Consider the following 23862-nt stretch of genomic DNA (forward strand, 5'->3'; position numbering starts at 1 on the left):
TGGGCGTACGTGCCAGGTACACCGCGCGTACACATGAAGAATGGATATATTGAGTTTTTGGGCCTTTAGAGACTGGGCCTGGACTATTGGGCCCCGTGGCCCACTATGAAGCATAATTTTGGACTTGGGAATCTGGAACTAGAGTATTGGGCCTGTTGGGCCATGATTGGACCCTTTGGAATTATTATATTTGGACTTGGAACTTTTGGACTTGTAATGGGCCAATTTGGGGGATAAGGCCCAATTCAAAAATTGGGCAACTAGTGGGCTCTTAGGGAGTCTTTGGTGGGCCATAGGAAGGCTGGGCTTAATAAGCTAGAATTGGGTCTTATGAATGTTCCAATTGGACCAAGGGGTAAAATGGTCATTTTACCCTAAGTAATGTTATAGACTCTGATTGAGTGTTGATGTGATTATGATAGCTAGGAGTCACCAGAACAGCTGTTAGACACTACTTTCCACGAGATTCGACACGCAGTTTTACGAGGTGAGTTCCCTTCCAGTAGAAATGGGTCTAAGGCAACAAGGCCGACCCATCAGTAAGAGACTGTAGTAAATATGATTTTCTTTGTGATAATTGTATGGTATGTGTAACATCCCGAATTCCCAGGTATTATTTATTATTGTATTTTTGGTGATTTGTGAGGAGACTCGGCGAGTTGGAGCCCAAACTCGTCGAGTATGATCGCGGTTATGGGTGCGGGTTAGCGTCTGGACTCGGGGAGTCCATGCTGTTTAATGAAACCCTAATTCTCTGGGTTTGGAGCCTATTTAAGGGCACTTATAGCCTCCCATTGCGGCTACCAGTCCCTTGAGAGAACCCTAAGAGAGCTAAATCGCTTTGAGAGAGAAGAAGTCACTTTTGGATCTTTGTATCCTTTGATTAGCAAGAAGAGGGTGACAAGAGCAAGGAGGAGGTGAGATTCAAGCAGATCCAGAGTCCAGAGGCTTCATTTTGAGGTAATAATTCAAACCTCCTTCAGTTTTAGGGTTGATCTTTAGAGTTAGGGTTTTCTAACCCCTTTGGAGAGTGATTATGTGAAGCAAATGGTCCCTCTTTGAGTTTGTGCCTTGGATTTGGACTCAAAGAGGTCCAGAGACCTTAACCCTTGGAGCCTTTTGGGTTAGTATGGAGTTATTGGACTTAGGTTGTCATTTTTGGGACCAAATCTCCTTTTGATGCCTTGTTGTGGTTATACAAGCATCAAGTTTCAAACTTTACGTGACATTCATGCTTGGGAAGGCCAGATCTATGGTTTGGGGAAACAGATCTGACCTCAGGAGGTCAATAGAGTTTGTGCATGGCATGAACTCGCCGAGTTGTTCTTGAGACTCGGCGAGTAGGGTTTGGGTTTCACGTAAATTGTTCAGCGAGCAGACTCGCCGGGTTGGGGGATGACCCAGTGAGTCAGGGAAAGTCAAAGGGGGGCTGAGTCAAGCCGGAACTCGCCGAGTTGTTCTTGAGACTCGGCGAGTTGAGTCGTGGTGGCCCCGCGATTCATGCCAGGTGGAACTCGTCGAGTTAGGGAAGTACTCGACGTGTCAAGAGAGGATCCGAGGGAGTCAGTGAACCCGTATAGACTCGCCGAGTCGCTCTAGTGCACTCGTCGAGTCCGGTCAAAGTTGACCGTTGACCATTGACCAGGGTTAACCAGTGTTGACTTGATAGGGTTAGTCAACCTTAGTTGTGAAAGTGTTAATTAGAGATATATTATGTTATAGGAGGACTATAGCTCGGGAGATCGAGCGTTAGTGATTTCAGGGATTTGCGAGTTATCGAGATACACGAGGTGAGTCTTCTCACTATAATTTACCTTGAGTAGGTAATCAGAGTTATGTGACAGAGTATTTGTATGCTATATGAATGTTATGTGTTGTACTGCATTATTTCTATGTGATTTATGTTGTGCCTGCTTATAGAGTTAGAACCGGAAGGTTCACAGAGTTAGAACCAGAGGGTTCATAGAGTAGGGTCCACGGACCCACAAAGTTATTGTTGGATAAGGTGTCTAAGTCCATAACTTATTTGGTATATACTTGACCCGACCCGGCATGGTCCATTTGGGTTGCATTTCACCCGAACAATTTATGGATAATTTTATGAGAGTTATACACATATGTTTATTAATATATTATAAGTTATAATATATTAATATGAGGTTATGTTATTTAATTAGTCTTAGTCTTAAATTAATGATGAATTAATTTAGAGATTAAAAGGAAGACTAATTAGATTATGGGCTATTGGTTTTATATGGTGTGGGCTAATGCTCATTTGTTAATGGGCTAGGCTTGGATGGAAGTCCATGGATAATCCATGGAGCTTTTAACCCATGGATCCTTGGAAAAGGAAAGGTCATGGGTTATTAGGGTTTCACCCTAACCATGTACACTATATAAGCATGCTTATGGTGCATGAAATGGGAACTAGTGAACTAGTGTGTGTGCTTGTGTGTGGCCGAAAATTAGTGTGTGTATACACTCTCTCAAGTTTTCCAAGTGTTTGTGGTGATTTGTGATTCCATTTGAGGCATTCACACTATTGGTGCTTGGCCCTCAAACTCCTTAAGAATCAAACTCATCAAAAAGGTATGTAATCTATTCTAACTCTTTTATGTTGAAATGTTCCCCATGCCATGTTAGATAGGTTATGAACCTTGGAAAATTATTATTTTGCATGTATTTAGACAAACATAGATCCAAGGTTTATTAGGGTTGCATGCACACTTAGGAAGTGTTAGATTGCTCAAAACCCAACAGTTATAGCCTCGAGTGGCTAATATGTGCTATGTGTGGTATTTTGGGGAAGTCACTAAGCTTTGTGCTTACAGTGTTTGGTGTTATTTGTTTCAGGTACTAGTGATGACCGTGGGAAGGCGCCGGCTTGATCAGTACACACACGGGATTTCTATGTTATGAGATCTTGGGATTTTTATATGTCATGGATTGAGTTTCAAACATTGATGTTTTTATGAATATTAAATGAATTATGTTTTTATAAAATGTGAAAAATTGTTTTGAAATTTACGGTGTTACAAGTTGGTATCAGAGCCTTGGTTTGAGGGATTCGAGTACACCTTCGGGCGTATTTGAACTCAAACTGAGGATTTGAGAAATATTTCCAAAAAGAGTAAAAGATTTTTGGAAAACCGCAGAGCAGAGTTGTGTGTTCGATCAGTCCGTGCCCGAACGGTGATTTCCCAAGATACCCTCATATTATGTGTTATGATATTGATATGATGTATTCTCATGCTAGAGTAGGCTAGGTACTCCTATTAGGACTAGAGTGGCCTGATTTGTGATGCCTTAGCCTAGAGAGAGGTGAGCTGCTATGAGATGCTTGAGCGTGAGTAAGTAGCAGCGAGGAGCTTATGAGAGATCTGTTAGAGAGTGGATTATGCATAATAGAGTACTTGGAACTTGGGATCCGAAGAGGAGGACTTGGGGTGTATTCTGATACGGTGCAGACAGTAGTATTGGGCCCGTACTACTGAAAGCACCGGGGTGGTGTACAGCCCAAGTAAGAATCTTTGGAATGCCAAGGATCAAGGAGGGATGAGTTGTCAAGTGTGAGTATGCTCGAATGAATTCTAATTTATCGTATGTTGTATTTCAGAAGTAGATCATGGTGAGGACACGTCTTATGCCTGAGAGCAGTGGGGCCAGTGATGAGGAGATCCGCCAGATCATCCATGAGGAGGTGGCTGCGGCTATCAGGGCAGAGATACCAGAGATGTTCGAGTCTATTAAGACCATGTTGATTGAGACTTTCGACGAGCGTTATGCTGCTCTTTCTGAGGTTGCTGTTGCAGCGGCCACCACAGCTATTGCTACCGCGAGGCCGCAGGGTGGTGATGCGTTGCTGTTCCGAGAGTTCAGCAACACGAAACCGCCGGAGTTTGATGGGACCCAGGACCCGGTGGCGGCTATGAGATGGATTTCAGACATAGAGGGGTGTTTCTTCACTTGCTCATCTCTTGAGCATTTGAGAGTTCGGTTCGCGCTGAACCAACTTTGCTTGGGAGCGAAGGACTGGTGGGAGTTTGTGACGACGCACTTTACGCCTGCTGAGCTTGCGGCAGTGACCTGGGAGAGGTTCACTACCATGTTCCGAGATGAGTACGTTCCCCAGGTGGAGAGGGAGCGTTTGGCCCAGGAGTTTCTGACCCTCAAGCAGGGTACTGAGTCTGTTACGGTGATTACCAGGATGTTCCACGAGAGGGCGATGTTCTGCCCTGAGCACGTGTCCACTGAGCAGGAACGTATGAGCCGATATTTGAGTATCTTGAGGCGAGACATTCAGGAGTTCGTGGCGAACTCCTCGTACCGGACATTTGCCGAGCTTCAGGCAAATGCCCGGAAGGGGGAGATTGAGCTAGAGACTCAGGCTAGGGAGGAGGCGGAGTCTTAGGGGAGGGATCGGCGACCGGCACAGTCCCAGCTGGCAGCCAAGTGGGCCAAGCCCGCTGATCCCAAATCAGGGAGCCAGAAGGGCCGCACTTGTGGGAAGTGCGACAAGGGTCATGATGGAGTTTGTAGAGATGGATCTTGCTACAAGTGTGGAAAGGAGGGGCATATGGCCAAGGACTGCCCCAAGGGGTTTGCATTGTGTTTCCACTATAACCAGACCGGACACCGGAAGGCAAAGTGTTCGCAGTTGCGGGGATCAGCTCAGGGAGCACCTCAGGGATCTTCCCCTGCCGCCATCAGAGCTACCGAGAGTTGGCCAGTGAAGGCCGAGGCGCCGAGGGAGAGCCTTTCAGTTGACCGCGGAGGAGGTCCGTGCAGCGCCTGATGTCATGGCTGGTATGTATTCTTTCGTGTATTTATTTTGATGTTGAGATATTATGCTTATATTATGTTATGCGTAGGTACTTTTCTTGTGAATCCTGTACCTACCTTGGTGTTATTTGACTCGCGTGCGAGTCGGTCTTTTGTATCTTTGGCTTTTAGTTAGCATCTCAGTGTTTGTCGTGAGGCGTTGAGTCGGCATCTGATAGTTTCCATAGCTGACGAGAGGGTGATATATGCCACGGAGGTTATCCGTGGGTGCGTATTTGAGATTTTCGGTGTTGAGTTCCCGATTGATTTGGTTCCTATTGCGATGGGTGATGTCTGTGTTATTGTGGGCATGGACTGGTTGAGCAGATTCGGTGCGGTTATCAATTGCAAGCGGCAGTTGGTGACCATACGAGACCCTAGTGGGGGAGTTCTTACAGTGTACGGCGAGGGTACACGTTTTGGGTCAGCGTTTTGTTCGGCCGCTAGGGTGAGGCAGTGTCTACAGCAGGGCTGTAAGGGCTTTGTGGCGTATGTGATGGATACGCGGGTTGATTCAGAGAGGCCGAGGTCAGTTGGGGAGGTTATGATAGTGCATGAGTTCCCGGATGTATTTCCAGAGGAGTTTCTGGGTGTGCCTCCCGTGAGGCAAGTGGAGTTCAGTATCGATTTGGTTCCGGGGGCCGGGTCTATCACCAAGGTGCCTTATCGCCTTGCACCTCCAGAGATGCAAGAGTTATCCTCGCAGCTTCAGGAGCTGCTGGGAAAGGGGTTTATTCGGCCGAGCAGCTTTCCGTGGGGGGCGCCTATCCTTTTTGTCAAGAAGAAGGATGGTTCACACCGGATGTGCATTGATTACCGGGAGTTGAACAAGCTGACGGTCAAGAACCGTTACCCGTTGCCGAGGATCAACAATTTGTTCGATCAGTTACAGGGAGCATCTTGGTTCTCCACGATCGATTTGAGGTCTGGATATCATCAGGTGAGGGTGCGAGATGAGGACATCCAGAAGACAACGTTCAGGACGCGTTATGGGCATTACGAGTTTGTGGTGATGCCTTTCGGACTCACAATTGCCCCGGCAGTGTTCATGGATCTCATGAACCAAGTGTGTAGGCCGATGTTGGATCGGTCGGTGATTGTATTCATCGACGACATTTTGGTATATTCGAGATCTAAAGAGCAGCATGAAGAGCATTTGAGGGAGATCCTCGGAGTTCTGAGATCGGAGAGGCTTTATGCCAAATTCTCCAAGTGTGATTTCTGGTTGCGAGAGGTCCAGTTCCTAGGGCATCTCGTTAACCAGAAAGGGATATTGGTCGACCCGGCCAAAGTTGAGGCAGTGATGAGTTGAGAGGTGCCGAGGTCACCCTCCGAGATCAGGAGTTTCTTAGGGTTGGTAGGTTATTATCGGAGATTTATCAAGGATTTCTCTAAGATCGCAGTGTCACTCACCAGGTTGACCCGGAAGGGTGTCTCTTTTTCATGGGGCCCCGAGCAGCAGGCCTCCTTTGAGACGCTTCGCCAAAGGTTATGTGAAGCCCTGGTGTTAGCCCTCCCAGAGGGGATGGAGGACTTTGTGGTATACTGTGATGCGTCGATCTTGGGGTTGGGAGCGGTGCTGATGCAGAGAGGGCATGTGATAGCATACGCATCGAGGCAGCTGAAGCCTCATGAGACGAGGTATCCCACCCATGATCTAGAGTTGGGGGCAGTGGTGTTCGCCCTCAAAATTTGGCGTCACTATCTGTACGGGGTTCGGTGTACGATATACACGGACCATAAGAGCCTGAAGTATTTGATGGATCAGCCCAACCTAAACATGCGGCAGAGGAGGTGGTTGGATGTGGTCAAGGATTATGATTGTGAGATCCTGTACCATCCAGGCAAGGCTAATGTGGTAGCCGACGCCCTGTGTCGTAGGGCGGAGAGTGCCCCATTGCGAGATGTATGTTTGCGATTGACCGTGATGGCTCCGGTGTTGGACACCATTCGTGGAGCACAGGCTGAGGCCGTGAGATCGAAGAACCAGAAGAAGGAGAGAGTTGTTGGGTTGGTATCGGAGTTCGTTACCGATGGTCGGGGGCTTATGACATTTCAAGGGCGTATATAGGTACCATTTGTGGGAGGGACGCGTACCATTTTGATGGAAGAGGCTCATCGGTCGAAATTCTCGATCCATCCTGGGGACACTAAGATGTATTTGGACCCGAGGAGAGAGTATTGGTGGCCCTGTATGAAGAGGGACGTTGCGTGGTTTGTTGAGAGGTGCTTAACCTGCCATAGGGTTAAGGCCGAGCACCAGAGACCGCATGGTAAGTTGCAGCCGTTGGAGGTTCCCGAATGGAAGTGGGAACAGATTACCATGGATTTTATCACCAAATTGCCAAGGACTTCTAGGGGAGTCGATGCAATTTGGGTGATTGTGGACAGGTTCACAAAGAGCGCCCACTTCCTTGCTATCAGTGAGAGCTCCTCCGCAGAGAAGTTAGCAGAGATGTACGTGAGGGAAGTGGTATCTCGGCATGGGGTGCCGATCTCGATTGTCTCAGACTGGGATGTACGTTTCACTTCCAAATTATGGAAGAAGTTTCACGAGGAGTTGGGTACTAGGCTGCATTGTAGTACCGCATATCACCCCAGCCAGACGGACAGAGTGAGTTGACAATCCAAACGCTCGAGGACATGCTCCGGGCATGTGTGTTGGATTTCGGGGGGAGTTGGGATACGTATTTTCCCTTGGCAGAGTTTTCCTACAACAACAACCATCATTCGAGCATTGGTATGCCACCCTTTGAGCTGTTGTATGGGAGGAGGTGTCGGACCCCCATTTGCTGGGGAGAGGTCGGACAGCGTGTTATGGGCAGTACAGAGATCGTGCTTCAGACAACAGAGCAGATCCAACATGTCAGATAGAGGTTGTTGACCGCTCAGAGTCGTCAGAAGAGTTATGCGGACAGACGCCGGTCCGAGCTTGAGTTTCAGGTCGGCGACTTTGTGCTCCTGAAGGTCTCTTGTTGGAAAGGAGTGATTCGATTCAGGAAGAGGGGAAAGTTGGGACCCCGATATATTGGTCCATTCCGGGTGGTCGCGAGGGTAGGTAGGGTAGCCTATCGCTTGGAGTTGCCAGCAGAGTTGGGTCAGATTCACGACACTTTCCACATGTCGCAATTGCGTAAGTGTATAGCCGATGAGTCGGCAGTGGTTCCATTAGAGGATATTCAGGTGGATGCGAGCCTGAATTATGCTGAGAGACCGGTGGCAATCAGAGATCAGAAAATCAAGGTTTTGAGGAACAAGGAGGTACCCTTGGTTTTGGTTCAGTGGCAACATCGGAAGGGGTCCGGGATGACTTGGGAGCCGGAGCATGAGATGCGTGAGCAGCATCCGGAGTTATTTGCGGAGCGAGACTTCGAGGGCGAAGTCTAGTTCTAGTGGGGGAGAATTGTAACATCCCGAATTCCCAGGTATTATTTATTATTGTATTTTTGGTGATTTGTGAGGAGACTCGGCGAGTTGGAGCCTAAACTCGCCGAGTATGATCGCGGTTATGGGTGCGGGTTCGCGTCTGGACTCGGCGAGTCCAAAAGTGGACTTGGCGAGTCCACGCTATTTAATGAAACCCTAATTCTCCGGGTTTGGAGCCTATTTAAGGGCACTTATAGCCTGCCATTGCGGCTACTAGTCCCTTGAGAGAACCCTAAGAGAGCTAAATCGCTTTGAGAGAGAAAAAGTCACTTTTGGTTCTTTGTATCCTTTGAATAGAAAGAAGAGGGTGAAAAGAGCAAGGAGGAGGTGAGATTGAAGCAGATCCAGAGTCCAGAGGCTTCATTTTGAGGTAATAGTTCGAACCTCCTTCAGTTTTAGGGTTGATCTTTAGAGTTAGGGTTTTCTAACCCCTTTGGAGAGTGATTATGTGAAGCAAATGGTCCCTCTTCGAGTTTGTGCCTTGGATCTGGACTCAAAGAGGTCCAGAGACCTTAACCCTTGGAGCCTTTTGGGTTAGTATGGAGTTATTGGACTTAGGTTGTCATTTTGGAACCAAATCTCCTTTTGATGCCTTGTTGTGGTTATACAAGCATCAAGTTTCGAACTTTACGTGACATTCATGCTTGGGAAGGCCAAATCTATGGTTTGGGGAAACAGATCTGACCTCAGGAGGTCAATAGAGTTTGTGCATGGCATGAACTCGCCGAGTTGTTCTTGAGACTCAGCAAGTAGGGTTTGGGTTTCACGTAAATTGTTCAGCGAGCAGACTCGCCGGGTTGGGGGATGACCCAGTGAGTCAGGGAAAGTCAAAGGGGGGCTGATTCAAGCCGGAACTCGCCGAGTTGTTCTTGAGACTCGGCGAGTTGAGTCGTGGTGGCCCCGCGATTCATGCCAGGTGGAACTCGTCGAGTTAGGGAAGTACTCGACGTGTCAAGAGAGGATCCGAGGGAGTCAGTGAACCCGTATAGACTCGCCGAGTCGCTCTAGTGCACTCGCCGAGTCCGGTCAAAGTTGACCGTTGACCATTGACCAGGGTTAACCAGTGTTGACTTGATAGGGTTAGTCAACCTTAGTTGTGAAAGTGTTAATTAGAGATATATTGTGTTATAGGAGGACTATAGCTCGGGAGATCGAGCGCTAGTGATTTCAGGGATTTGCGAGTTATCGAGATACGCGAGGTGAGTCTTCTCACTATACTTTACCTTGAGTAGGTAATCAGAGTTATGTGACAGAGTATTTGTATGCTATATGAATGTTACGTGTTGTACTGCATTATTTTTATGTGATTTATGCTGTGCCTGCTTATAGAGTTAGAACCAGAAGGCTCATAGAGTTAAAACCAGTGGGTTCACAGAGTAGGGTCCACGGACCCACAGAGTTATAGCCTCGAGTGGCTAATATGTGCTATGTGTGGTATTTTGGGGAACTCACTAAGCTTTGTGCTTACAGTGTTTGGTGTTATTTGTTTCAGGTACTAGTGATGACCGTGGGAAGGCGCTGGCTTGATCAGTACACACACGGGATTTTTATGTTATGAGATCTTGGGATTTTTATGTCATGGATTGAGTTTCAAACATTGATGTTTTTATGAATATTAAATGAATTATGTTTTTATAAAATGTGAAAAATTGTTTTGAAATTTACGGTGTTATAGTATGTTGATATCTGCTATATTTATGTGCTAGGATGCTATGACATATATGTTAGTAGTAATAGGGGTGAAATAGTCCCCGGTTACTGGCTGAAAGATACCGAAGGGGTAGGTAGTACCCATGCATGCCTAGCAGTATGATAATGATATATTATTATGCGATAGTAGTAGGGGTGAAATAGTCCCCAATTACCGGTTGAAAGATACCGAAGGGGAGGTTAGCTCCCGGTTACTTGTTGAAAGATATTGAAAGGGAGGTTAGCTCTTAGTTACTAGTTGAAAGATACTGAAGGGGAGGTCAGCTCCTGGTTACCGGTTGAAAGATACCAAAGGGGAGGTTAGTTCCCGGCTACCGGTTGAAAGATACTGAGGATTAGTCATTATGTGGTATGTGGTATGATGGGGGAACTCACTAAGCTTCGTGCTTACAGTTTTCAATTTTGTTTCAGGTACCTCTTCGTCGAAGGGGAAGGAGCCAGTGCGGTAGCAGCGCATCAAACACACATACATGATTCCGCATTTTGAGATTCATGGGATTGTACTCTGATTTTATTATTGTTCGATGTTATGATTATGAGACATGTTTATTATGGTTTTATGGATTGACATGATATCGACAATGTTTTCAGTAAATGATTTTATAAGTTAGTTAATTAAAAACGAAATTTTTGTCCTTGAAAATTGGGATGTTACAAGTTGGTATCAGAGCCTTGGTTTGAGGAATTCAAACACACCTTCGGGGGTGTCTGGACTAAAATCGAGGATTTGAAGGATTTTTCACAAGAAAATGGTTTTTCCAAAAGTTAAAGTAAAAAGTTTTGAGAAAGATCAAGGTGTGTGATGCGTACGACCGGCCGAGCTCACATAATTTTTCCCCAAGATACCCATAGATGATATGTTATATTATTATATGATTATGAGAACTGCATGTTAGGGCTAAGGATCTAGGAAGGATTCCTTTTATGCCTATTGTATGTATATGAGAACTGCATGCTAGAATAGGGCTAAGGATCTAGGAAGATGTCTATTATGCCTGTTGTATATGCTTATTGAGTTGCACGATAGCCTGGATAGGATATGCTTGGTTTGGGTTACTCAATGCTCGAATGTTGCTTGCTTTGTGCTAATAGGACTTCTAGCTATCTTTTAGTTAACTAGTAAACAAATACATTACATTACATATTGCGAGGACTAAATAATTTCAGAAGGTTAGGTCTAATCCTATTTCGCAGCTCTCGTTTGAGTCTAACCATTGTAGGGTAGGACCTCTCATTCGAAGAATTATCTGGTCTTAGTGATATGTAATGGTATTCGAGAGCTAGTTAGGTGAAGAATTATCTTGGATCATGGAGCTTGGTTCATGGAGCATGGAGCTTTGGAGCATGGAAAGAAGATGTACCTGTCATGCCATGGAAGAGAACATAAGACATAACTCGATTCATTGTTGAACTATCATCATAGCAAATGACTATGTTTGAAACACGGTTCATGTCACACCAACACGGGTCGTGTGTTTGTCCTTTCTCATTTTATATTTGAGCAACATGACTCGTGGTGAAACTAGATTGAAGATGGAGCCAATAGTGAAGAATTTTTGGAATTTTAGCAAAAAACATGGGCCATGCCAAAAACACATGGTCAAGACAAATGGTCATGCCAAAAACACATGGGCAAAAGGCATGACCATGCTAAAAATGCATGGTCTTATGGCAAGCACGTGAAAACTAAATAAAACAAAGGCAGAAGTCATTTTTATGAGGCAAAGACGGTTTTTGGAGAACTTCTGACGATCTTGGGCAACTTTAGGAGATTTCCTGGAGCTTTTGAGAAGACATAATCATTGCAAACACTTTTGATTTCATTTTTGTAAGCATTAAACATTTCCAATTCCATCTTTCTCTTTGATTGATTTGTTCTTAGCCATGTGTGGCTAAGAAACCCTAGTTTCTAGTTCTTGTTCAAAACATGTTGATTTGTGATTCTATTCTAGTGATTATATTTTTGTTTAAACTAGAATCCTTGAATTTGATTTGTGTTTGATTGACCACTTTCATGAATTGAATTTTTGTGTAGTTAATTAACTTTTAGAGCACCTAATCGTTCTATTAAGTTAATAATTGGTAACAACCAATAAGTTTTCTTATTGTAAAACATATATCACATGTTTTCACACTTCCGAGTGTATGAGAAGAAATGAACATTGTTGGGAAGCTTGTAAAAAACTTAATGCAGTTTTTCAATACAATCTAAGAGCATGTTTAGGTTGAATTAGTAAAGCCATGTCTAGTCAAAGAGCATGTTTTGGTTAGATAATTTGACAAGCGAGAGGTATTAGAGTGTGTTAATATCTTTCAGTACCAACTTAGAATAGCAATCATGAATTACATCAAGTCATAATCAAGTTGAACAACAACACTGAGAACTGGAACTAGAACCATTCAATCAAATTGTTTACAAGTTTATTTCATTTTATGCATGATTTTAAAGTAGATTGTTTTTTATTATTTTACTTTTGCAAACAAAAACCCCCTTTGTAACCAAAGCACCTTGTGCAAAGAGGTATATACCTTTATCCTGTGTCATTGTGGTTCGACCCTGCTTGCCTTGTACTGCTCTTTAGTGCATTAAAGCAGTGTATTTGGAGTCTGTTGTACCCCTACCATTTATTGGGTTTGACATGCCTAACATCTGTTTCGAAAGTCTTGTTTGTTGATCATGCTGAAGGAGTTGGTGTTAAGTTTGAGACCAAAAAGGTTCAACAAAATGCTTGTTTTCATTATTTGGATACCAAAAAACAGATAAAGTCTTAATCAAGTTTTCCTAAAGGAGAGATACTAGATGTTGTGTCCTACTGAGACTCTTATACGCAACCAACTAAGTTTGTGAAATCTTGTATTTTTTTTCCTTCCTAAAAAGAGATTAATGTTATTACCGACTTTTATTTTTGTGGCAAATTTTAAAATATATGTCTCGTTAGTTTCTCATATCCAACCAGGTTTGTATAAATATAGGTTCCAATAGCAATAATCAAGCTAGAATGAAAACTTAGTGACCATTCATTTTAGATTCAAATTGACTATACTACAAAGATACATTAAATATGTTGTTTATAAAGATTAGACAAAAACACAACATAATTTAGTTTCAAAGTTGTATCAAACAAAAAGAAGTCATTTATGATTTATAAAAAATACAAATGCAAAACATTTTGACAAAAAATTAATAGAAAGTCAAACACATCTTTCTATGTGATTCAGACTGAAAAAAATATTTATATCCTCAAATGGTTAAACATGGATCATAATTTCATAAAACTTAGGGAGATAGTGACATCAACATCTAGAAGAAGAAGAAGCTTGAAAATGAGAAGAAACCCTCGGTTTCATAAATAGAATGAGCTATTGGAGCAGGAATTTTGAAAGTTCTTGACATCAACATGCATGTTTCTTCATATAATTAAGTGAAATGCAGTAGTTTGTTTCTTTGATCTTGTGGAATAAGTATTTGATCCCCCAAACTTATTTTTTTTGGCTTTATAGGGGCACAATGTGAGTTTTTTTGGTCTAAATGGTCTCGCATGGTGAACCGACTATTACAGGTTGACATGGACTAAAAGAGCAACTAGTATCCTAGTTTAGGGACCCATAAAAGTCTGACAAAAACTTTAGGGACTGAATCGACCAACCCTAAAAACTTTGTAGGGCATTTGTTTCATTTCCCCTACATTTGTGTTATTGATGATATTATTAGTTTTTTTATTGATGTCTTTTTTCAAATCTTTATTATATTTGACTTAGAAGACCTTTCTTTTCTTCTCGCTCTGGGCCCAATATATATTTTGGTCGGCCCTGATTTGAAATGGTTTACACAAGTCGGGGAAATTGTCCTAAAATTTTTAAATTATTCATTAATATCATCTATTTCGTATATTGTATTTTGGTTAGCAAGAAACAACAAAGTGTTCAACAATATCATCAACAATTATTTATAAGGTGTTTGGTTAAGCTTATTTAAAAAGTTATTTTTTTAAGTTTTTACTGGTATAAGTTAAAACTCGTTTTTTATAGACTTTTTAAAAAATAGCATATATCGGTTTTACATCAGAAATAAGCTATTTTTGATAAGTTACTTCTCACTAACGTATCAAAAGCTCCCAAACACATTTAAAAAACTCCATTTTGGTACCGCTATAAGTTAATAAACTAATAAGTTAAAAAAATATTTATCATTTTAAATAATCTCTCTCAAACACCCTTTAAGATTGCATATTATCTTATTTCTCTCTCTTATACTTGGTGTAAACATACGAGTGAACCGGAGCCTGTAAATGGATTGAGATGATATTGCTCACCTTTAATTTAAACTCTTACCTTTTCAACTTATGCTAATTAGCTTTTTTTTAGAATGGAGAAAGATTTTATTAAAAAACTAGCAAGAAGCTAGAAAAAGAAAACAACAATTACATCAAAATAGAAGCTAGAACCGGATTATGAAGCCAAGAAGTCCATCCGATTCTAGATTTGCTAGACCTATTAGAAATCCAAAAAAATGTCCTCTCTACAATAGCATCAAAGAGATCGGATTTCCTAGGAATAGTCGGGCCAAAAACAAAATTATTTCTAAAATTCCAAAGACACCAAAAAGCCGAGATAATCACTGCGTCAAAAGCTTTTCTTTGGCCAATCTTTAAACTTGTAGAATCAACCCACCTCATGATATCATCAATAGCAAACCTATCTGGAAGACGAACATCCCACCAAATAGGAATACGACTCCAAATCTCCAATAATTCTCTACATCCAACAAAAAGGTGATCAATGGTCTCCACTGCAACACTACATAACGGACACATGGTTCATTGCACCTCCACACCACGATGAGACAATCTTTCCCTAGTTGGAATACCTCCAAGTTTGATCTTCCACATAAGGATATTGAGTTTTATTGGGACCCAATTGTTCCAACGAGTGTCACACCGAATATCAGTATCAACAAGAGTAGCAGAATCAATAAAGGTACTGGTTGAGGAGACAGAGAACATATCTGACACATCAGCGAGCCAATCCAATCTGTCAGGTCTATCAAGGAGACGAACATTCTGAACCACTTCTATAAACGCATCCCATTGACTCTGCTCAATACCACCCCTAGGCAACTGACGGATATTACCCGGACCCATCCTATAAGAAATCTCTCTTTCATAGATTTCCCTCTATGCACATCCAACGCGAAGACTCTATGGAAAGTTGCTGCAAGAGAGCTATCATAGATCAACTTATTATGCCAAAAACTCGTAAGAGCCTTGTGTCTAACTCTAGTCGGACAAAGGTTGAGGAGATCTATCCCCTATCCTGGAGATTAATAATCATACAAATGAGACTATTCCATGGTCCTGAATAAGACCGACGAGGAGACAAAGTAGCAAGACCTGTTGGATTTAGTGTCTAAGCCCATAACTATCATAGATATGTACTTGACCCGAGAGTAGCATGGTCCATTTGGGTTGCATGGCACCAGAACAATTTTTAAGGATGGACTTTTGAGAAGAGATATTTATGATTTATTAATATATTATAATTATTTAATTAGTATTGATCAAGAATTCATTTGGAATTAATTTAGTGATCAAAAGAGACTAATTAAATATAAGGGGTTGATTTGGTAAATCAATGATTCTTATGGTGTGGGCTTATGGTTATTTAGGATGGGCTAAACCAATATGGTAGTCCATGGAGGTTTCACCCATGGACCCTAAGTAAGATGAAAAGTCATGCACATTAGGGTTTACATGGATGTAACCCTAATCCTAGCCACACTATATAAGAAGACCCTAGGCTACTAAAATCGGCACCTAGAGTGATCTTTGGAAGAGAATAGCCAATTTTGTGTGCAAGTAATCATCTCTCAAGTCCTCCATTGTTGGTGGTGTTGTGTGAAGCATTTGAGGCATGACATTTGGGGTGCTAGGCTCTTAAAGGTCCAAGGAAACAAGCTACAAGAAAAGGCATGTTAGCTAACTAGTTTTTATTATACAAGTACCCATGTTTGCATGCTAGTTAGGATAATGCTTTGGAAAATCGAATTGCATGTATAATTTGAGAAAATATAGATCCAAAGCATTTAGGGTTGTATGTGCACCTTAAGGTTGTTAGAGTGCTCAAAACCCATCAAGACTACCATCAAACCCACAAATGTTTTTAACCACTCTCACCAAGGAAGCTGAGAATCATGAAAGAATCTCCAACGCCATTTAAATACCATAGCTCTATTAAAAGCAAAGAGACTTCCTACACCAAGACCACCATCCTGTTTAGAAGCTAGAATTTTGTTCCACTTCACCCGATGCATCTTTCTCTCCTCTAAATCAACCCCCCAAAAGAAATTAGCTCTCATAACTTCCAACATGTGAAGAATGGTAACATGAGTAGGAAACACAGACATAAGGTAACTTCCCACCGAGCCAAGAATAGACTTGATCGAAGTAAACCGAACCCCAAAAGAAAGATATTTGGCTTTCTACACCGCAAGTTTACCAAGAAAGCTATCAATAATGGTTGACCAAGCCTTCACCTGACCCATATTATTACCCACTAGCACTCCAAGATGGACAAAAGGAAGGATATCCGCCCCACACCCCACAGATCTAGCCACATCCATAACCATCGAATAAGGAAACCCTACCCCAATCAATTTACTTTTAAGCAGATTGATTCTGAGACTTGAGGCCAGAAAGAAACGTCGAAAAATACGAATAAGCTGGGAAGCATTATCAAGAATCCAAGTGGAAAGCACAATAACATCGTCCGCATAAAGGAGATGCAAAATCTCTACGTCACCAATAGAGATACCTCTAAAAACATCCGTCACTCGGGCCCTTTTAAGAGCAGCATGAAGCCCTTTCATAGCCAAGATAAAAAGAAAAGGAGAAAGATGATCTCCTTGGCTTAACCCTCTCTGAATCTGGAATTCTTGCGTAGGAGAACCGTTTACCAACACTAAAGCTCTACCAGATCTAAGTAGTTCGATAACCCATCCACACCACTTCTAACCGAATCACTACTAGAATATAGGACTTTAATGACACGCAAACCATGACATGCGGTGATTTATGATACGCAAATGTGTGTGTCCAAAAAATAATATCATCTCTCCCAACATTTAAAGGATTTATGAGACACATTTTTGCGTGCCCTAAAATTAGTGTCTAAACAAAAAAAACACGGAGGGCGCCTATAATAAAATGTGTGTCGTCTAAGGATGTTGCTTTATAAATTTTAATGGAACGCGCGTTCCATCCTTTAATAGCCAGGGGAAAATGAAATCCTAAAAAATTAAAAACACCGCCTTCCTTTTTTTCTCTTTTCCCTATTGCCCTAATTATCGACGCTCCTTCCTTCCCCATCTCGACATTGACTGTTGCCTACTTCTTGCCTCTCACTTTGACCATCATTACTTGCCATTCCCGGTTGTCGACGTCGATCAAGGCAATAGTAGGCATGCCATCTCGGAAGTTATGAGGTGACGATGATGGCTCCAAAAAAAAAGACGCCTTGCCGGTGACTTTAGGGATGGAAGATAACAACAATTGGACATTATGTTTTATAGATGAATTCATGTGACCTTCTCTGAAATTATGCTTGAACTTACTTCGAAAATGGTTGATATATTACATAAACATATGTTTATGGCGATCTTTATCGATATGATGGTGATAAAGGAGATTGGAAGCTAGTTTCTAACCCTAACAACCCCCTTATCGTAGTCCACGTTCTGGTCATCAAATGGTATGTTCATATCTTTCTGATTTTGATTATGTCATCCATCATTTAGGGTTTACATGTAAACACTAAACACTATACCTCATTTGCAGGTTTTGTATAAGCACAAGCTCGTTGTTTTTGGTGGCTTCTATGATGCCCTCAGAGAAGTCAGGTTGTTATTTTTTTCTTTATAATCAGATATAATGGAGCTTAAATATTAAAAGATATGATACCTGATTATGCTATTTGTTACTTTGTTTCATCATGCAGATACTTCAATGATTTGCATATCTTTGATATTGATACTTGTAAGGTGAAGTGGTGAAGAAAGTGAAACAACTGAAAATGGTTGATAATTATTTTTTTGGGTGAATCAATTTTTGTAATTAATATAAATATAATGTGTTATTGTAGTGGCTAGAAATCAAACCTACACATGAATTCTTGTGGCTAAGTGCTCGAAGTGGCTTCCAACTATTTGTTTACCAAGATGATGTTATTTAAAAGTAGATACTGAATCAGTTGTAGAAGCATGGAAAAATAGGACTCATTGGGTTGGATCAAATGTTACACTTTGATTACATATATATATATATATATATATATATATATATATATATATATATATATATATATATGAGGCTAACTATTGATTGAAACATGGTTTCTATTGCTTTCAATGCACATGTTATAGGAAATGTTGCGGAGGTTGCAGGTGCTTGTTTAAATGTCCATCTTTCAACAGTTCTTCCTGCTTTGCTCTCTGCAATGGGATATGATGATCATATAGTATGAAGTTGTGACATTATTCACATTCCCATAGTGATCTTGATAAAGTTGCTTCCATTTCCATGCTAAGTTGGCTTTTATTTGTAATATAGGAGGTCTAAAATCTTGCAAAGAAGGGTGCAAAAACTATGGTGTTGGTAATTGATGATGAAGGGACTAAGTATTTGATATCATAGCTTCTCAAGGGGTTGGAGATAACCAGGTAAGGCTTTGTAGAATAGATCATATGTTTTCTCTTCCACTCTATATATCTGACTCTGACATATGTTTTTATAACTTGCATGCTTCAACTAGGTGCAGTTTTGCATATCTGCTTGGATACTTTTTCAAAAATAGTAAATTATATCTGGTGGATGAAGCTCCAAATATGATATCCACCTTGATCATTATACCAATTGACACAGACTCTGCCACTGTATCGGTAATGTATCATTTATCTTAATTTTTATTAACATTTTTTATATATAAAACTTCACCATTTACATTATATATAATACACAACAGGCTACCTGGGAAGCACTATCTAGAGTTGTTGGTTCAGTTCCAAAAGAAGTTCTCCCATCATATATAAAATTCGTTCGTGATGCTATATCCACATCTAGAGACAAGGAACGTAAAAAGAAGAAGGTTAAATATATTCACTTTATATTCAATAATAGTTATTTCATGATTTTGCTTTGTTAATTAACTTACACAAATAAATATTTGTTGATAGACATATAGGGTGGACCAATTGTTATACCTGGGTTATGTCTCCGAAATGATCTTCAACCATTGTTTCCCATATACCTCCAAGGCCTAATAAGCGGGTCTATAGAATTGAGAGAACAGGCTGCTCAAGGTCTTGGAGAATTAATTGAAGTAACAAGTGAAAAAGCACTCAAGGAGTTTGTTATCCCTATTTCAGGGTATATAATATTTCTGCCTAAGAGTCTCTTATTTTTTTTGCTTGACTTGTGTTTTCTACCTTGATGATTACAGGCCTCTAATCCGAATCATAGGCGACTGATTCCCATGGCAAGTGAAAAGTGCTATTTTGTCAACTTTGACCATCATAATAGTAAAAGGTGGGATGGCTCTTAAACCTTTTCTCCCACAGCTACAAACCACCTTTGTCAAATGCTTGCAGGACAACACAAGGTAAGGCCTATTTTATACTACCGTCTTTTGTTGATTATTCGACTTACAAGGGCATTCTCGTCAATTTGCAAGACTGTTCGTTTAAGTACTGCTCTTATACTTGGTAATCTTAGTGCACTAAGAACAAGACCTTTTTGGGATATTCTGACAAAATGTTGACTTTAACACAAGGTAAAAGAGTATGTCTGTAAGAATCATGATGCTTAGGTGGACGATGATGATGACATCACACTTTCAGGATGTGACAGTAATGAAGCTTCACAAGTTGGTACTAAGGCTTAATGATTAAGTCTTTTTATAACTTATAACACTTTTACGATTATTGATGTGTGCAAACTCACTTAGTTTTAAACCTACTTTTAATTATAAAATAACACACAAAGGCAGTGAACCTATCAATTGTGGTATAGTTGAATAAGTAAGGTACTGAACACAGGGAACAACAAATTAAAACAAAAAAAACTAATTTTATCTAAATTAATTAATAAGTAGGGGGTTTTCTCTAGTTTTGCAAGACTAGAAACTTGCTAACTATTACTAATTTAAAAACTAGAAAACAAAGAACTAACTAGATTCAATAATGGGAAGGAACTTCTGTTTAGTTCAACTCAATTGATCCTATGGTTGATTTCAAGGTAATGGTGCAATGGATTAATTCTTTTGTTGGTTACCAATTCAAGTGATTAGATTCGCATTCACTACACTAATCGTTAGCAAATAAACTAACTTAAACAGTGGCCAGTTGTCTAATTTAATTAGATTTACTAGATTAATTATTCGGGTTAATTTAGACTTGCAATAGTTAACTAATTTAATCTTTTAATTAACTTCTTGTTGATGGTCATCACACAAGCTTGCACATGAATTTACTCAATTTTCTTATTAACTCTAGTTTCATGTTCATTAATCCTAGAGATATGAAAAAGTGATCACATAGCATATGAGATTGATAATCAATAGATGTTCATGCTAATCAATTATCTTCCTATTAACAGAAAATTAATTATTATTCACACACAAGGTTCTTTAGCAAGCTAAAATAACAAAAATCACCAACTTAGAATTAATCCTACCAATCAATCAAACCATAGTATCAATTTTGTATTCCCAAACAGAAGTCTAAAGGTTTTAGCTCATAATTGAAGTAAATAACAGCAAACAAACAGAGTCTAATTGTTTAACCATAATGACAAAACAAAAGATTAAGTGGAATGATGAAATTTGCCTCAATTCTCCTTCGGGATTGAATTCTAGCTTATGACTTCGTCTTCTAGGGTTTTTCTGACTTCTTTATCGCAGCTAAACTCTTCTGAATCGTTCCAGAATTCCCCTCCATCGTTATGAGGAGTTATCTTTATATATACGAATCGACTCGTCGAGTCAGGTGGCGACTCGTCGAGTCCATCTCCCAGTCCCTGTATTGTGATAAGTCTCTGGGATCCCGAGTCTTTATCTTCTCGAATCTTCGCTTGGACTTGCCGAGTAGTCGACCCTACCCGCCGAGTAGGTGCTATTTTTAGTGTTTTTCTTCTTTGTTCCATTCTCGAACTCTCAACCGCTTCTCCTGCTTCCTTCTGCTTTCGAGCTTCATTTTTGGACTGAAAATATAATTCAAACACTTTTAAGTACCTTTTGTCCATAAAATGCGATAATTTAGCTAATAAATGAATAAAAATCTATACTTGATATGAACTAAATATGCACATATCAATTATAAACACACATTTCTTCAAATTTTTATAAAGGTTTAAGTGATTGATGGTACAAAAAGTTGTGAGTAGGTGACCTTTAGTTTTTTTCTTTGAAATTGATGATTGTATTCCATCTCTGAAACTTTTTCGTGAAGCAATGAAATACATCAGTATGTTGGTAATGAATAAAATAGTTTCTGTACATGCAGGGGGTACTAGGTATCCTAATCTTTGTAATTCAGTTACTTATGAAGAAGCTCTGGATGTTTCAAACAACCTCACTTTTGAGGTGCTTTCTGGAATTTTGAAAGGTTAACCTCGTGTGATATAGAATAAGCCTTATGTAAATATAGGGGCAAAGTTGGAGGGACTTATTCGGAATATTTCTTATTTTCTATTTTAAACCCAATTCTAGAAGCCACCTTAGCTACGCAGAAATAAGAGTCATAGCTAAATTAAGAGTCATAGTAGTAGTGGGGAATGTATTTTTTTCATTAAAAAGAATCGGCTAGGAATATATCTACATTTCCATTTTATTGAAAGTGAATCTTCTTTTCCCTTTCAAATCTCTCTTTCTATTCCTTGTTTATTTGTTGATTATTGTTTCTATCATCGTGTTTTAATGATCAGATATTGATAGATGTTTAAACAAAATCACTTTTGTTGTATTAAAGATTACTTTAGACATTTGGACCAATCGGATAATACTTGTATTAAGTTATGCACAAGGTTAAACATTTCTTATTTCTAAGGAGTATGAATGGTATGATCAAGAAACACAAATATATTTTTGCTTATTTATTTTTAGATTGTTGCAACCTCATATTGGAAAATTACCTAAAATGCACATTCTTCCGTTTCAAATTTAAAGGTAATGTACGGGTTATGCGAAGTACAAGATCATGCTTCATCTAATGTCAAGGTAACTATATATGAAGTTACTTCATCTGATGTCAAGGTAACTATATATAGCTTAATGGATTATGGGGTTGTTTCTTTTTTATCTTTTTAGGCTTAATGGGTTAAGCACTTAGGCTCTTGAATCACACACAAAATTCATTATGGTTTTCTATTGTTATTTTAATTATTATCAATTCAGTGAAGCTTTATATGTTATTGTTTTCTGATTCCATATTAAAACCAGTTCATAACAAGACACTCTTTATGAATCTTTATTTTCACCACAGGATCAAAGATAAATACTATCATATTAGTAACAGATCTAGGAAAAAGGCTCCCTTTATCACATATGATGTTTATGAAATCATCATGAAGGTAACACAAACTCATTAATTCAGAACAAATCGTCCTTAATGTACTTGTTTGTCTGTTGAAAATAAGGAGGAAGTTGGAGGGGAATTTTTTTTTCCTTTTTGGAGCAACAACATATGAAGTTCCCAAGCTCAGGAAAGATCGAGAAAATGGACTGGTGAGAATACAACACCAAAACAATGATTTTAAGAGTTTTTGTAACAACACCAAAGGAAGTGTCTAATCCAGTTTATTTCGATTTGTTGGCTTATGTGAATCTAATGGTTTCATGATTCAAATTTGCAGGTCTTGTTGATGTGCATAGTGTCAACTTGTTATATTAGGTAGGTAAATTTGATTGTATGATTAACAAAATATTTATATAACAACTCTATCAGGTAGCTAAATTTGATTGTTTGAGTAATAAAAGCTTTTTTGGTTCAGCTAATGTTCAAGTCATTACTTGTCATCGACGCCGGTGGACAGTAGTCCAGTACACCAGGTGGCAAACCAATGGTTGGAGGATACTTTTTGACATGATATCTGAAACAAGAAGGTGCCCCTCAATAGCAATGTAGTATTAGGTTATATAGTTAGGGAAAATCTCTTAATAACAATGTACAATCAGACCCCTTAATATCAATGCATTACAATTTTTTGACATGTTGTTATTGGATGAGAGTGATTGTTTTGGTATATATTTGTTTCCATATTTTTGTATTATGTGTAAATAAGTATTGTAAAGACACGTCGTAAATGGTTGCTGGAGTTTATGACATGTAAATGCCTGTCATCTTCATTTATGACAGGTGATTTAATGATACGCAATGCATATCCTAAACGCTTTGTGAGGTTATGACACGCAAATGCGTGTCAACTTCCTTTATGACAGGGCCTTCATTGATATGCATTGTGTTTCGTAAATGAGCGTCGTAAATGCGTGTCGTAAATGCGCGTCGTAAATGCGTGTTGTAAATAAACGACACACAAAAGCGTGTCGTCTTTCGTTATGACAGGGCCTTCCTTGACACGCATTTGCGTGTCGTCTGAGCGTTTTACGACACGCTTTGCATATCGTAAAAGGCTGTTTTTGTAGTAGTAAATCCCATAATGCCCATAATTTCAAGAAGGTAATCCCACGAGAGGGAATCATAAGCCTTTTCAAAATCCACTTTAAAGATCAAAAGTGGATTTTTAGAAGCCTTACACCAAACAACTACCTCATTAAGGAGGAAAGTGTTGAATTAGGTGTCTAAGCCCATAACTATAATTGGTATGTACTTGACCCGAGAGTAGCATGGTCCATTTCTGG

At 40.1% G+C, this 23862-nt stretch overlaps 2 protein-coding genes across 2 annotated transcripts; both read right to left on the minus strand.

Annotated features, from left to right (window-relative positions):
- Nucleotides 1–14378: 14378 nt before the first annotated feature.
- On the minus strand, nt 14379–14771 carry LOC145051943 (uncharacterized). The gene has a single exon (XM_078999770.1). The coding sequence runs from the start codon at nt 14769–14771 to the stop codon at nt 14379–14381; it is 393 nt and encodes a 130-aa protein (XP_078855896.1).
- Nucleotides 14772–16435: 1664 nt separating this feature from the next.
- On the minus strand, nt 16436–16822 carry LOC145051953 (uncharacterized). Its single transcript, XM_078999779.1, has one exon. The coding sequence runs from the start codon at nt 16820–16822 to the stop codon at nt 16436–16438; it is 387 nt and encodes a 128-aa protein (XP_078855905.1).
- Between the last annotated feature and the right edge of the window lie 7040 nt (nt 16823–23862).

This window comes from Lactuca serriola, chromosome 1 (genome assembly GCF_051521515.1).
Source record: "Lactuca serriola cultivar US96UC23 chromosome 1, Lser_US96UC23_V15, whole genome shotgun sequence".
Classification (NCBI taxonomy): Eukaryota; Viridiplantae; Streptophyta; class Magnoliopsida; order Asterales; family Asteraceae; genus Lactuca; species Lactuca serriola.